Source organism: Pseudophryne corroboree, chromosome 5, assembly GCF_028390025.1.
Source record: "Pseudophryne corroboree isolate aPseCor3 chromosome 5, aPseCor3.hap2, whole genome shotgun sequence".
Lineage (NCBI taxonomy): Eukaryota > Metazoa > Chordata > Amphibia > Anura > Myobatrachidae > Pseudophryne > Pseudophryne corroboree.
Window position 1 is genome coordinate 265,573,841 of NC_086448.1, and position 16,700 is coordinate 265,590,540.

At 46.1% G+C, this 16,700-nt stretch overlaps 1 protein-coding gene and 1 long non-coding RNA gene across 5 annotated transcripts in view; one reads left to right on the forward strand and one right to left on the reverse strand.

Annotated features, from left to right (window-relative positions):
* The window catches only part of LOC134927592 (uncharacterized), a 137,081-nt gene that overhangs the window by 72,023 nt on the left and 48,358 nt on the right, over positions 1 to 16,700 (forward strand). The gene's annotated exons all lie outside the window — the stretch shown is intronic.
* The window catches only part of DYNC1LI1 (dynein cytoplasmic 1 light intermediate chain 1), a 92,129-nt gene continuing 89,876 nt past the window's right edge, over positions 14,448 to 16,700 (reverse strand). For all 3 annotated transcript variants that reach the window (XM_063922295.1, XM_063922296.1, XM_063922297.1), the window contains exon 13: positions 14,448 to 15,362. In XM_063922295.1, the coding sequence (XP_063778365.1) occupies positions 15,250 to 15,362 (113 nt within the window). In that variant the 3' untranslated portion in view covers positions 14,448 to 15,249. The remainder of the gene's footprint in view (positions 15,363 to 16,700) is intronic.

Here is a 16,700-nt window from a genome sequence, read left to right on the forward strand (position 1 = left end):
CCTTCGGCGCTGTGGACAGGCCGAAGGGCTGTGCCTGGAACTGGTAGTGATCGTCCAGTAGGGCAAACCTCAGATAAGCCTGAGGTGGCCAAATCGGAATATGAAGGTAGGCATCCTTGATATCCAGGGAAACCATTAATTCCTGTTCTTCCAGGCCCGCAATTACTGCTCTTAAGGATTCCATCTTGAACTTGAAAACCCTGAAATAAGAGTTCAAAGACCTTAGATTCAAAATGGAACTTACCAAACCGTCCGGCATCGGTACCACAAAACAGTTTGGAGTAATAACCCTTTCCCCGTTGTTGTATTTGTACTGGAACAATGACATGGGACTGGACCAACTTTTGGATGGCCTGTTGCAACATAACTTGCGTATCCTCCAAAGCTGGCAAGCTTGATTTGAAAAATCATTGGGGAGGAGCACCGTCGAACTCCAGCTTGTAGCCCTGAGAAATGAGGACCCTTACCCAGGTATCCTGGCAGGAGCTTTCCCAGATGCGGGTGAAGTGACGCAATCGAGCTCCCACCTCGAGATCCCCTCGGGCTGGGTGGGCACCGTCATGCTGAGGACAAGGTGGAACTGGTGCTCTGTTCCTGAGAACCGGTGTTCGCAGGTCTTCTTGTCGTACCTCTGGAGCCTCTAGCCGCATTGGAAGCACCTCTGGCCCTAGATCAAAATCTGTTGAACCGAAAGGACTGAACAGACAGCCCCGGGTAGGAACGCCTAGCCGGTGGGGCCCCAGAGGGGAGAAACGTGGATTTCTCCACAGTAACTTTAGAAATCCACGTATCCAACTCAACCCCAAAGAGCCATTCCCCAGAAAAGAGGAGATTCCACACTGCGCTTGGACTCTGTGTCCACTATCCATTGACGCAACCACAAAGCCCTGCGCGCCGACACTGCCATAGCAGAGGTCCTAGCATTAATATTGCCCATCTCCTTGAGTGAGTCACACAGGACGCGTGCAGTGTCCTGAATGTGCTTCAGGAAAGTCACCGTAGTAACCAGTGGCATATTCCCGGAGAGGCCCTTCTGAATTTGAGAAGCCCACGTGTGAATGGCATGGGTCATTCAGCAACCCGCTATGACCGGCCTTTGCAATACACCTGCTGTTGTGTAGATAGAATAATAGAGACTACACTTAAGTCTGTCCCCAGGGTCCTTTATAGTAAAGGAGCCCGGGGCAGGCAGCGCCTTTTTTGACAGTCGAGAGACTGATACGTCAGCCCCCGAGGGTTCTTTCCAGAATTTCCTACCTTCAGGAGCAAATAAGAAAGTGTGCAAAAATCTTTTTGACGCTTGGTATTTTTTGTCTGGATTTTTCCCGGCTAACTTAAACAGGTCATCTAACTCTGCAGAATCAGGGATAATTACATTAGACTTGTTCTGTGTAAAGAAAAACGACTGCTGTGACGCAGCGTCCTCTAGAGAGAGTATTAACACATCCCGTATAGCCAGAATGAGGGGTTCAATACCCTCAGCAGAAGCGGAATCCCCATGAACGGAATCCAAGTCCTCCCCATCCTCCTGTCCATCCTCATCTGAATCAGAGAGTAGAGCAGGTAAACTACGCTTTTGTGGTTATATATATATATATATATATATATATATATATATATATATATATATATACATACATACATACATACATACATACATACAGAGAGAGAGAGAGAGAGAGGGACCAGCATACCCCAGCTACAAAGCCCCAGTGAGGCAGTCAGCTTATTATATCACAGTGAAAACCTATGATTACTGTCCTTTACAGGACACAGATTGCGGCTCTCCCCCTTTTGCTACAACCTATACAGGTTGAGAAAGCCTTATCCAAAATGCTTGGGACCAGAGGTATTTTGGATATCGTATTTTTCCGTATTTTGGAATAATTGCATACCATAATGAGATATCATGTTGATGGGACCTAAGTCTAAGCACAGAATGCATTTATGTTTCATATACACACAGCCTGAAGGTCATTTTAGCCAATATTTTTAATAACTTTGTGCATTAAACAAAGTGTGTGTACATTCACACAATTCATTTATGTTTCATATACACCTTATACACACACAGCCTAAAGGTCATTTAAAACAATGCTTTTAATAACTTTGTGTATTAAACAAAGTATGTGTACATTGAGCCATCAGAAAACAAAGTTTCACTCTCACAGTCCGACTCAAAAAATTCCATATTTCGGAATATTTGGATATGGGATACTCAACCTGTACCAGTTTTCCAGTGTGTCTTGAGTGTTAGGAGGAGCTGTGAGAGCCTGCTGCTGCTGCTGCAGTAAGCAGAGAAAGGCGCCAAAATGATGCTGGTCCCGCTCTGAGGTAGCTCCACCCTCCCCAATGGTGCCAGAGCTACAGAGATTTTTATACTGGCAATGTCTCCTAAAGTGCTTAAAAACATCACACAAGTGCTAGTTTAAGCCACCGCGAGCCAGTTTACACAGGGGGCTATAGCGGGTCCCCCCCAGGAGGGTCCCGTATGCCTCCCCTGCGTGTCAGCCGCACCTTTAACCGGGGGTCCCCCTTAGTGGGGCCCCAGATTTGTACTCACAACTGTAGTCACCTTCAGGCTAGTGTTAGGGGTGTGCAGCGTGCTGCAATTGCGACAGCTAAGGCGCAGTGCCCCGCTGAACAAACAACCTCTCAGGACCTGCAGCGGGGAAGCGGCTCTGACACCTCGCAAGGCAGGTGACCACTCCCCCCTTCCCCCCACCTAACTCCCACGGTGCAGGTATGCTGCATACCGAAAATAACAAAGATTTAAAATAAACTAAAGAAAACGCTATGGAGCTGCAGAGATGTGCATCCTCTCCTGAGGGCACTTTTTTCTAACTGCCTGTGGGAGGTGGCATAGAGGGGAGGAGCCAGCACACCCAGTGAAGAAATTTAAAGTGCACCAGCTCCTTTGGACCCAGTCTATACCCCATCGTACTAAGTCTCCCCAATATCCCTTATGGATGCTAGAGAAATGTATTGGTTTAATGAATACAAGCCTCCTGTCCATTAAAAGAGAGCAATAATATAATAATTATATTTATATATTTTATGTTAAGAAAGAATACCAAGCGCAGTAATTATTATTGTTGTTTCACTATACATGCAGCCCTCCAGCTGCTGTGGAACTATACATCCCAGCATGCACTGGTACAGTTTTAGCCTGCCTAACAATAATATATGCTGGGATGTGTTGTTCCACAACAGCTGGAGGGTCGCATGTTGAATACCCTAGCTCATACGTAAAAGCTTCTAAAACAGTGGTGGCATAGTTTCAGCATGACCTCTCTCCTTGCTATAGTTACAGAAAAATGAAGTCCGTTATTGAAGCATTGAAAATAAACCTTGCTGCAGTGAGCAAGGAACTCCTGATTTAAACCCCTTTCAGAATTTACAGGGTATAGCAAAGTTAATATTTCGATAGATGGAGTGTTACACCAACGAATGGTTAATTTCCAAAATAAAAAAAAAGTGTGGTTTCCTATGTGAAAAAATAAGAATTTACTCACCGGTAATTCTATTTCTCGTAGTCCGTAGTGGATGCTGGGGACTCCGTAAGGACCATGGGGAATAGACGGGCTCCGCAGGAGACTGGGCACTCTATAAGAAAGATTTGGTACTATCTGGTGTGCACTGGCTCCTCCCTCTATGCCCCTCCTCCAGACCTCAGCTAGGATACTGTGCCCGGAAGAGCTGACACAATAAGGAAGGATTTTGAATCCCGGGTAAGACTCATACCAGCCACACCAATCACACTGTATAACTCGTGATATTATACCCAGTTAACAGTATGAAATATAACTGAGCCTCTCAGATGGCTCAACAATAACCCTTTAGTTAGGCAATAACTATATACAAGTATTGCAGACAATCCGCACTTGGGATGGGCGCCCAGCATCCACTACGGACTACGAGAAATAGAATTACCGGTGAGTAAATTCTTATTTTCTCTGACGTCCTAGTGGATGCTGGGGACTCCGTAAGGACCATGGGGATTATACCAAAGCTCCCAAACGGGCGGGAGAGTGCGGATGACTCTGCAGCACCGAATGAGAGAACTCCAGGTCCTCCTCAGCCAGGGTATCAAATTTGTAGAATTTAGCAAACGTGTTTGCCCCTGACCAAGTTGCAGCTCGGCAAAGTTGTAAAGCCGAGACCCCTCGGGCAGCCGCCCAAGATGAGCCCACCTTCCTCGTGGAATGGGCTTTCACTGATTTAGGATGCGGCAATCCAGCCGCAGAATGCGCCAGCTGAATTGTGCTACAAATCCAGCGAGCAATAGTCTGCTTAGAAGCAGGAGCACCTATTTTGTTGGGTGCATACAGGATAAAAAGCGAGTCAGTTTTCCTGACTCCAGCCGTCCTGGAAACATAAATTTTCAAGGCCCTGACTACGTCCAGTAACTTGGAATCCTCCAAGTCCCTAGTAGCCGCAGGCACCACAATAGGTTGGTTCAAGTGAAAAGCTGATACCACCTTAGGGAGAAACTGGGGACGAGTCCTCAATTCTGCCCTATCCATATGGAAAATCAGGTAAGGGCTTTTACATGACAAAGCCGCCAATTCTGACACACGCCTGGCCGAAGCCAAGGCCAATAACATGACCACTTTCCACGTGAGATATTTCAGATCCACAGTTTTAAGTGGTTCAAACCAATGTGATTTTAGGAAACTCAACACCACATTGAGATCCCAAGGTGCCACCGGAGGCACAAAAGGGGGCTGAATATGAAGCACTCCCTTTACAAAAGTCTGAACTTCAGGCAGTGAAGCCAGTTCTTTCTGGAAGAAAAATCGACAGAGCCGAAATCTGGACCTTAATGGAACCCAATTTTAGGCCCATAGTCACTCCCGACTGTAGGAAGTGCAGAAAACGACCCAGCTGAAATTCCTCTGTAGGGGCCTTCCTGGTCTCACACCACGCATCATATCTCCGCCAATTACGGTGATATTGGTTTGCGGTTACTTCTTTCCTGGCTTTTATCAACGTAGGAATGACTTCTTCCGGAATGCCCTTTTCCTTTAGGATCCGGAATTCAACCGCCATGCCGTCAAACGCAGCCGCGGTAAGTCTTGGAACAGACCGGGCCCCTGCTGTAGCAGATCCTGTCTGAGCGGTAGAGGCCATGGGTCCTCTGATATCATTTCTTGAAGTTCTGGGTATCAAGCTCTTCTTGGCCAATCCGGAACCACGAGTATCGTTCTTACTCCTCGCCTTCTTATTATTCTCAGCACCTTTGGTATGAGAGGCAGAGGAGGGAACACAAACCGACTGGTACACCCACGGTGTCACTAGAGCGTCCACAGCTATCGCCTGAGGGTCCCTTGACCTGGCGCAATATCTCTTTAGCTTTTTGTTGAGGCGGGACGCCATCATGTCCACCTGTGGCCTTTCCCAACGGTTTACCAACAGTAGGAAGACTTCTGGATGAAGTCCCCACTCTCCCGGGTGTAGGTCGTGTCTGCTGAGGAAGTCTGCTTCCCAGTTGTCCACTCCCGGAATGAACACTGCTGACAGTGCTAGTACGTGATTTTCCGCCCATCGGAGAATCCTTGTGGCTTCTGCCATCGCCATCCTGCTTCTTGTGCCGCCCTGTCGGTTTACATGGGCGACTGCCGTGATGTTGTCTGATTGGATCAGAACCGGCTGGTTTTGAAGCAGGGGCCTTGCCTGACTTAGGGCATTGTAAATGGCCCTCAGTTCCAGAATATTTATGTGTAGGGACGACTCCTGACTTGACCAAAGTCCCTGGAAATTTCTTCCCTGTGTGACTGCGCCCCAGCCTCGAAGGCTGGCATCCGTGGTCACCAGGACCCAGTCCTGTATGCCGAATCTGCGGCCCTCTAGAAGATGAGCACTCTGCAGCCACCACAGTAGAGACACCCTGGTCCTCGGAGACAGGGTTATCAGTTGATGCATCTGAAGATGCGATCCCGACCACTTGTCCAAGAGGTCCCACTTGCATGGAACCTGCCGAATGGAATTGCTTCGTATGAAGCCACCATTTTTCCCAGGACTCGTGTGCAGTGATGCACCGATACCCGTTTTGGTTTTAGGAGGTCTCTGACTAGAGATGACAGCTCCTTGGCTTTCTCCTGCGGGAGAAACACTTTTTTCTGTTCTGTGTCCAGAATCATCCCCAGGAACAGTAAGCGTGTGGAAGGAACCAGTTGTGACTTTGGAATGTTTAGAATCCAGCCATGCTGTTGTAGCACTTCCCGAGATAGTGCTACTCCGACCAGAAACTGCTCCCTGGACCTCGCCTTTATTAGGAGATCGTCCAAGTACGGGATAATTAAAACTCCCTTTTTTCGAAGGAGTATCATCATTTCTGCCATTACCTTGGTAAACACCCTCGGTGCCGTGGACAGTCCAAACGGTAGTGTCTGGAATTGGTAATGGCAATCCTGTACCACAAATCTGAGGTACTCCTGGTGAGGAAGGTAAATGGGGACATGCAGGTAAGCATCCTTGATGTCCAGAGATACCATGTAATCCCCCTCGTCCAGGCTTGCAATAACCGCCCTGAGCGATTCCATCTTGAACTTGAATCTTTTTATGTATGTGTTCAAGGATTTCAAATTTAAAATGGGTCTCACCGAACCGTCCGGTTTCGGTACCACAAACAGTGTGGAATAGTAACCCCGTCCTTGTTGAAGTAGGGGTACCTTGACTATTACCTGCTGGGAATTGCCTCTAGCACAGCCTCCCTGCCCGAGGGAGTTGTCGGTAAGGCCGATTTGAGGAAACGGCGGGGGGGAGGCGCCTCGAATTCCAGCTTGTACCCCTGAGATACTACTTGAAGGATCCAGGGATCCACCCGTGAGCGAACCCACTGATCGCTGACATTTTTGAGGCGGCCCCCCACCGTACCTGGCACCGCCTGTGGAGCCCCACCGTCATGCGGCGGATTTGGAAGAAGCGGGGGAGGACTTTTGTTCCTGGGAACCTGCTGTGTGTTGCAGCTTTTTTCCCCTTCCTCTACCTCTAGACAGAAAGGACCCACCTTTTCCCCACCTGTTTTTCTGGGGTCGAAAGGACTGTACCTGATAATACGGCGCTTTCTTAGGCTGTGAGGGGACATGGGGCAAAAATGCTGACTTCCCAGCTGTTGCTGTGGAAACAAGGTCTGAGAGACCATCCCCGAATAACTCCCCACCCTTATAAGGCAAAACTTCCATGTGCCTTTTAGAATCTGCATCCCCTGTCCACTGCCGAGTCCATAAGCCTCTCCTAGCAGAAATGGACAATGCACTTATTCTAGATGCCAGCCGGCAGATCTCCCTCTGTGCATCTCTCATGTACAAGACTGAGTCTTTTATATGCTCTACGGTTAGCAATATAGTGTCCCTGTCTAGGGTGTCAATATTTTCCGACAGGGAATCTGACCAAGCAGCAGCAGCACTGCACATCCACGCTGAAGCAATAACTGGTCTCAGTATAACACCAGTGTGTGTATATATAGACTTTAGGATAGCCTCCTGCTTTCTATCAGCAGGTTCCTTTAGGGCGGCCGTATCCGGAGACGGTAGTGCCACCTTTTTAGACAAACGTGTGAGCGCTTTATCCACCCTAGGGGGAGTTTCCCAACGTGACCTATCCTCTGGCGAGAAAGGGAACACCATTAGTAATTTTTTTTTTAAATCACCAATTTTTTATCGGGGGAAGCCCACGCTTCTTCACACACTTCATTTAATTCTTCAGATGGGGGAAAAACTATTGGTAGTTTTTTCTCTCCAAACATAATACCCTTTTTTGAGGTACCTGGGTTTATATCAGAAATGTGTAATACCTCTTTCATTGCCTCAATCATGCAACGAATGGCCCTAGTGGACATTAAATTTGACTCATTGTCGTCGACACTGGTATCAGTATCCGTGTCGACATCTGTGTCTGCCATCTGAGGTAGTGGGCGTTTCAGAGCCCCTGATGGCCTTTGAATTGTCTGGGCAGGCACGAGCTGAGAAGCCGGCTGTCCCGCATTTGGCATGTCGTCAAATTTTTTATGTAAGGAGTCGACACTTGCACGTAATTCCTTCCATAAGTCCATCCACTCAGGTGTCTGCCCCGCAGGGGGTGACATCACATTTATAGGCATCTGCTCCGCCTCCACATAAGCCTCCTCATCAAACATGTCGACACAGCCGTACCGACACACCGCACACACACAGGGAATGCTCTTAAAGGAGACAGGACCCCACAAAAGCCCTTTGGGGAGACAGAGAGAGAGTATGCCAGCACACACCAGAGCGCTATATAATGCAGGGACTAACTGAATTATGTCCCCTTATAGCTGCTATAAGTTATACTGCGCCTAAATTTAGTGCCCCCCCTCTCTTTTTTACCCTTTCTGTAGTGTAGACTGCAGGGGAGAGTCAGGGAGCTTCCTTCCAGCGGAACTGTGAGGGAGAAATGGCGCCAGTGTGCTGAGGGAGATGGCTCCGCCCCTTTTTTGGCGGACTTTTCTCCCGCTTTTTACTGGATTCTGGCAGGGGTAATTACCACATATATAGCCTCTGGGGCTTTATATTGTGGTTATTTTGCCAGCCAAGGTGTTTTTATTGCTGCTCAGGGCGCCCCCCCCAGCGCCCTGCACCCTCAGTGACCGGAGTGTTAAGTGTGTATGAGGAGCAATGGCGCACAGCTGCAGTGCTGTGCGCTACCTTGGTGAAGACTGAAGTCTTCTGCCGCCGATTTTCCGGACCATCTTCATGCTTCTGGCTCTGTAAGGGGGACGGCGGCGCGGCTCCGGGAACGAACACCAAGGACGGGTCCTGCGGTCGATCCCTCTGGAGCTAATGGTGTCCAGTAGCCTAAGAAGCCCAAGCTAGCTGCAAGCAGGTAGGTTCACTTCTTCTCCCCTTAGTCCCTCGTTGCAGTGAGCCTGTTGCCAGCAGGTCTCACTGTAAAATAAAAAACCTAACATATACTTTCTTTCTAGGAGCTCAGGAGAGCCCCTAGTGTGCATCCAGCTCGGCCGGGCACAGAAATCTAACTGAGGTCTGGAGGAGGGGCATAGAGGGAGGAGCCAGTGCACACCAGATAGTACCAAATCTTTCTTATAGAGTGCCCAGTCTCCTGCGGAGCCCGTCTATTCCCCATGGTCCTTACGGAGTCCCCAGCTTCCACTAGGACGTCAGAGAAACTTGGTGTTATGTTGATGCCGTATTGTGTAAAACAAGGTTACCACAGTTGACAAAGTGACCATAATAATTTTATGGGGGAAAAACCCATTAGCCGAGTGGCTAAATGGACCTCTGGGGGGCTATCTTATTAGCCCCGACCACCAGCAGTTATCAAATTAGGCTTCACATGCCTCAGGCACATGAAGCAGAATCTCCGATAACCAGTCCAAACAGCCCTTTTTTCAGCAATAACACGTGTCCGAGAAGTTATTGCAGATCCCGGGTGTTATCACCCGAAAATTGGTAATTTACGGCAATGTAAAAACAGTCAATAACTGGATAACCCGTTAATACCAAGCTAAAAATCGCGGTACTAGCCTGTTTTTGGCGTGAAGTAAAAATACCTACAGCAATAGGATACCTCCCTAAGCAAGTTTCTTAATTACACCAATAGAAAGCAACCAAAACAAGCTGCCCATAATACTTTGCACACCACCACAGATTTAGCAGAAAAAAAAACCCTGTAAATTAATTGAATTAGCAATGATCATTTAGATAAAACAAAACAATCCATCACATTTTAAATATTTTATAAGCTAAATCCAAGACTGGAATAATATGACCTAACCAGTGTCACACTATATTAACATTAATATTATGCATAATCCATATTTATGCAAATATACCAACCACTTTTGGCTTTAAAGCATACTATGGCCCAAATGTAACAGCCTAGCTGCAGGCAGCAGCAAGATTTCAGTGATAGCCGCTAGATTAAAAAAAAATAATAGGATTTTAATTACCTACCGGTAAATCCTTTTCTCGTAGTCAATAAGGGATATTGGGGACAATTTAGTACGATGGGGAATAGACGGGGTCCAAAGGAGCACTATAAATTTTTTCAACTGGGTATGCTGGCTTCTCCCCTCTATGCCCCCGTCCACAGGCAGTTATAGGTAAAATAGTGCCCGAAGGAGAAAGGACATACTTGAGAGAAGGAACATAACAAGGGGGGTCATTCCGAGTTGTTAGCTCGTTACTGATTTTCGCAACGGAGCGATTAAGGCAAAAATGCGCATGCGCATGGTACGCAGTGCGCATGCGGTTAGTATTTTAGCACAAAACTTAGTAGATTTACTCACGTCGGAACGAAGAATTTTCATCGTTGAAGTGATCGGAGTGTGATTGACAGGAAGTGGGTGTTTCTGGGCGGAAACTGGTCGTTTTCTGGGAGTGTGCGGAAAAACGCAGGCGTGCCAGGGAAAAACGCGGGAGTGTCTGGAGCAACGGGGGAGTGGCTGGCCGAACGCTGGGCGTGTGTGTGACGTCAAACCAGGAACGAAACGGCCTGAGCTGATCGCAATCTGTGAGTAAGTCTCGAGCTACTCAGAAACTGCTAAGAAATTTCTATTCGCAATTCTGCTAATCTTTCGTTCGCAATTCTGCTAATTTAAGATACACTCCCAGAGGGCGGCGGCTTAGCGTGTGCAATGCTGCTGAAAGCAGCTAGCGAGCGAACAACTCGGAATCACCCCCAATGAGTAGCGAGCTTCACACACCTGCACACCACTAACATAAAACAACCAGCAACAGCTGGTAACAATAACAATGACCATCTGCCCTGGAACTGAGCCCCTTGGGTGACAGCTCCCCATCCCCGCAGACTCGTATCTGTCATGAGGAGTATCCAATCCTGAATCCCGAAACTTCGACCTTCCAGTAGGTTGGAGGACTGCAGCCACCACAGGAGGGAAATATTATCCGGTATATCTGTAGATGTGATCCGGACCACTTGCTCAGGAGATCCAATTGAAACGTCCTGGCATGGAACCTTCTATACTAGATGAGGCTACCATCTTCACCAACAATCTTGTGCAAAGATGGATGGATATTTGCGGAGGCCGGAGCACCATTTGGACTATCTCCTGAAGTGTTCTCGCTTTGTCCTCTGGGAGGAACACTTTCTGGGCCACAGTATCCAGCAACATACCCAGGAACAGGAGCCGCTGAGTTGGCTCCGGGTGGGATGTCTGTAAATTGAGGATCCACCCATGGTGTGACAGAAGTTGGATAGTGCGGTCTATATGGAGCAATAAAAGCTCCCTGGATCTTGCTTTTATCAAGAGATCGTCCAGATAAGGAACAACATTGACCCCCTGGACCCAGAGTTGGAACATCATCTCCGCCATCACCTTCGTGAAGACCCTCGGAGCGGTTGACAGGCCGAAGGGTAGCGCCTGGAACCGGTAGTGATCGTTCAGCAGGGCAAACCACAGGTAAGCTTGGTGAGGCGGCCAAATTGGGATATGGAGATAAGCGTCCTTTATATCCAGAGAGACCATGAACTCCCATTCCTCCAGGCCCGCAATCACTGCCCTCAGGGATTCCATCTTGAACTTGAAAACCTTGAGGTAAGGGTTCAAGGATTTTAGATTCAGAATGGGCCTTACCGAACCGTCCAGTTTCAGTACCACAAACAGGTTGGAGTAGTAACCCTTTCCCTGTTGTAGCCGTGGTACTGGAACAATGACCTGGGACTGGACCAACTTTAGGATAGCCCGTTGCAGCGTAACCCGTGTATCCTCCAAAACTGGTAAGCCTGGTTTGAAAATTTGTTGGGAAGGAGCACTATCGAACTCTAGCTTGTAGCCCCAGGAAATTAGGTCCTTTACCCAGCTATCCTGGCAGGAGCCTTCCCAGATGCGGCTGAAGTAATGCAGATGAGCTCCCACCTCATGATCCCCTCGGGGTGGGGAGGCACCGTCATGCTGAGGCTTTTGTGGAAGCTGAACTGGTGCTTGGTTCCTGGGGAACAGCAGCAGCTGTTTTTCTAGTCTTACCTCTGGTGTCTCGTGCCACATTGGAGGCATCCCATGCTCTTGATCTGAATCTGGTGGTCCGAAAGCACTGGGTAGGAACGCCTAGCCGGCGGAGACCCAGAAGGGAGAAACGTGGATTTCTCTGCAGTAACCTTAGAAATCCAAGTATCTAATTCAACCCTGAAGAGCCACTTCCCTGAGAAAGGGAGAGACAACACACTGCGCTTGGATTCAGCGTCCGCAATCCACTGATGCAGCCACAAAGCTCTGCGTGCAGACACTGCCATGGTAGTAGTCCTCGCATTAATAGTGCCTATCTCCTTGAGAGAGTCACACAGCACGCGTGCAGTGTTTTGAATGTGTTTAATGAGGGTCCCCATAGTGACCAGAGGCATATTCCCCATTAGGCACTCTTGAATTTGAGTCACCCAGGTATGGATGGCATGAGGCATCCAGCAACCCGCTGTCACAGGTCTTTGTGATATGTCAGCCGCTGTGTGAATAGACTTTAGTGTAGTTTCTATTTTCCTATCCCCAGGGTCCTTGAGCTGAAAGGACCCAGGGACCGGTAACACCACCTTCTTAGAGAGGCGGGAGACAGACATCTACGGCTGGGGGTTCTTCCCAATGTTTGTTACCCTCCGGTGTAAATGGGAAAGAGTGTAAAAACCTCCTTGTAACCCGATATCTTTTATCAGGATTTTTCCAGGCTTGTTTAAAAACCTTGTCTAGTTCTGGAGAATCAGGGATGCTGTGCTTTTTCTGCGCAAAGAAAAACGTCAGCGGTGCAGCAGCCTCTTCCAAAGGGATTTTTAATACATCACTGATAGCAAAAATGAGGGGCCCAATACCCTGTGCAGAACTGGAATTTTTTGTATCAGGTTCCAGTTCCTCCCCCTCCTCCTGGATATACTCATCAGATTATGAGAGTAGATCAGGCAGCCCACGTTTAAGTGGCCCTGAATTAAGGAGGGGGGGGGTCTGTCTTTCATCAGCCTTAGCAGCCAGGTCTTCAACAGCCTGTTGCAGTTGTTGTGTTGTCTGTTTATTAGCACTGAGTTGAGATGACACGTCTGCCATTATAGTTTTAATGGCACTGAGCCAGGATGGCTCCTGACCCTCCTCCCCAGCTTCTACATAAACTTGTTAAGACTGACTGCATTGGTCACACGATAGGGAACCAGTTGTAGAAGAGGAGAATCTGATGTGACAAACCTTGCATGATGTGTGTTTTTCCTTAATTACAGTAAACAACACACACACACACACACACACACACAGACAAGTACAATAACAAGCCTGCCCTTACTGCGTGTGAGATTGAGACCTAGAGTGAGAGGAGGACAGCACACCCCAGCCTGTCAGACTTATAAATATATTCAGCCTGCAGATTTCCTATCACAGTAGAAACTGGATTACTTGTCCTTTTCAGGACACTAGATTGTGTACAATAGCGGCTCTCCCCGTTAGACACCCCTGTACCAGTTTTCTGTGTATCCCAGAGTGCACGGAGGAGCTGTGTGTCCTTGCTGCAGCTGCTGAAGGCAGAGAAAGGCGCCAAAATGCAGCTGGTCCCGATCTGAGTAAGCTCCGCCCCCTGTATTGGCGATGGAGCTACTCATTCTTTATGCTGGCAAAGTATCCTAATACTGTGCAAACATCACAAGGGCTGTTAGTATGTTCTACCGCTGCCAGTGTACACAGGGGGACTATAGCGGGTCCCCCCCCATGGAGGGTCCCGTATGCCGCCCCTGCGTTGCGCCGCCATTTTGTACTCACCCCTCTTCTCACCTTCAGGCTATGTTAGGGGTTTGCGGCGTGCTGCGATTGCGACGGCCAAGGCACAGTGCCCCGCGGGACAAACCACCTCTCAGAACGGTAGTCCTGCAGTGGGGAAGCGGCTCTGATGCCTTACAGAGGCCGGTAACCGTACCTCCCCCCCCCCCCAACTCCCATGGTGCAGGTATACTGTTGCCCAAACAGTATACTGAAAATAATAAAAAGATTAAAATAAACTGAAGAAAAAAATCCTCTGGAGCTTCCAGAGTGTGCATCCTCTCTGAGGGCACTTTTTCCTAAACTGCCTGTGAGAGGGGGCATAGAGGGGAGGAGCCAGCACACCCAGTTGAAGAAATTTAAAGTGCACCGACTCCTTTGGACCCCTTCTATACCCCATTGTATTAAGTGAACCCCAGTATCCCTTATGATGCTAGAGAAACCTGTTTTCAATCACTGAAATCTCGCTGCGGCCCACAACTTGCAGGCTACTACATTTGGGCCTATATGTGCCAAAATAAAAATAAATACATTGTTGCATTAATGTAAATCTGAAACTTGCATACCTGAATATCTATGGAGGTCTTAATTAAGTTTAAATACAAATATATACAACCTGATGCAATAGAGCCTGAAGTTGTAGTAGTTCTATTAAACTAAAAAAAATGGCAACAGATTACAATAAATATATCAAATATAAAAAGATTGTTTAGTCTATGCAGAGAATAAATACAACTTTATTAACTGATTGTAGAAGACAGGACTCTTTGACCATCCATGTAAACCAGATAAATACCAGCTAGTGCAGATCTGTACACATTAGACAAACAAACCTGGAGACAATAGTTTAAACACAACACAATTAAGCCAATCTCAGCCTTGTTGAAAAACATACAAAAATGTTATTCAGTGCTTGTAGTAAAGTGGTAATAGAACCTGCCCATACCGTAGGTTACTATATTAGTGGAAACTGCAGCACAATATTTATTATTGTCAGTTTTAGTTACTCCAAAATTCAGAATTAAATTCTGTGTCCTACATCGCCTACACAAAATTTGCTAACTTGCTTTTTTCCTTTGTGTCTGAAAGACAAACAAGCAAACCTGTATTTTAATATTTTCCATCTTGCAGTTGGAAGATGGCAAATCATTAGTAGCCTATGAAATTAAAGTTTTATTTTATCTAGATTATTCAGATTAGGTAACTAAACAGAAGGAATTGCAGTTGTACCAGTGACTTAACAAAAACGACCATATAATATGTAAAAAAAAAAAATCAAAATTAAATTATAGATCTGTGTCATACAAAAAGAAAAAAAAAAAAAAAGAAAACCCACCAGTCCAGTAATGGATTTTGCTTATACCACAGGCATCTTTACTAAATTGGGACTGGGTAAAGAGAGGGGAAAGAAGAAAAAAAAAAAAAAAAAAAAGAAGTGAGGTTTCTCAGTCTCCGCAGTTCCACGATCACCAAGGAAAAGGCAGAGGCAATTTTACATAATTTTAAGGGTGCATTTGCAATCTTCAAGATGCTTCACTTTCTGTAGGGGATGTTGGTGACGTAGGGGATACAATATCGGGATTACGCGGGATTCTTTCCAGTTCAGCTTGAACATCCGTTAACACTGGCTTTTGACCTAGAAAGAAAAAATAATAATAAATAGTTGTAGGGGGCATCAATGAAAAGACACAAAATATAAAAAAATAATAATAATCCAATGCTGCTCCTATCAACAGAATCTTAGATTTACCACCTGCTTATCAGATCATTTGTTAGAGTTAATATAGGGTTGTCTATTAGTAACATATTGGATTAAATACCTTTAAAGTTCATGAAATTGTATACATAAAAAAAAACCATGAGGGAAATTATTTTTCCTTTAAAAAAAAAAAAAAAAAAAAAAAAAAATCAGATACTTTAGCATATAACCCCCTGAATTTACAGGATCACTAAACCAAAACTACACACTGTCTTCTTCAAATGAGATACTAAGAGTATGTAATGCTGCCATACATTGACAAAAAACTTGAGCTGTTTCCATATTGTGTTTCTAGCGCTGCAGACTGCAAGTCGTCAAATCAGCTATATTCTGGTTACAAATGGATGACTGTTGTGTACAATCATTTCCTACAATAAAAAAAAATATGCACCTATACATTGTAGATATTTGACAGTGATTCCAATGTTGATTTTCATTCAAAGATCAGATCCGCAAATCATGAAAGTGCCCATTTTAATAGTAATTAGATACTAGTAACAGCTGATTGCCACCATATACTAGAAATTTACAGTCACGACTGGTCAGTGAAATTCAACATATTGTACAACCCGATATACAGATTCTGCTAACTTTTGGGCAGAATCGGCGATTGATTAACCCTATACACTTTCAATTTTTTAACATAATCAACTGCAAACACAAATTTGCCCTAACTGACTGCTGAGTCATGGCCCCATTACACATGCCTTTTGTATTTTAGGGCCACTGATTCCTTAAATCAGTTAATTCTCCAAGTTATAAATGTTGAAGTCTGGAAGAAATGCACACATATGAATTTTTAGTTTGCATCCATCTGGTGGCATGCCTACTCAAGACAGCACCAAAGTATTTTATAACTATTGTTATTTGAAACTTGAATTCTCTCTAACAATTACAGTTTACAAAACAAAAAGGAGTACAGTAGTGAGAACGATTTCACAATGTATAGATAATGTATAGAGCACACAGCTCTGCATAATGTGATCAGCGCTTAGAAATAAACGGATCAATAAATCACAGTCTCCGCTTTTCCACAACAACGCTTCAACAGTTCCCCAATATAGGGATTTTATCAATCAGTGTGTGGGGTTATATAAGTTCATCAGCCTTAGGAGATGGGCGAAACTAGCAAATCACAGATTCCTCTTCTCCACAGGACACTTCACCAATTCCACCAACATCAGGGTCCCAAAAAATATAAAGAGAAGGTTCGCA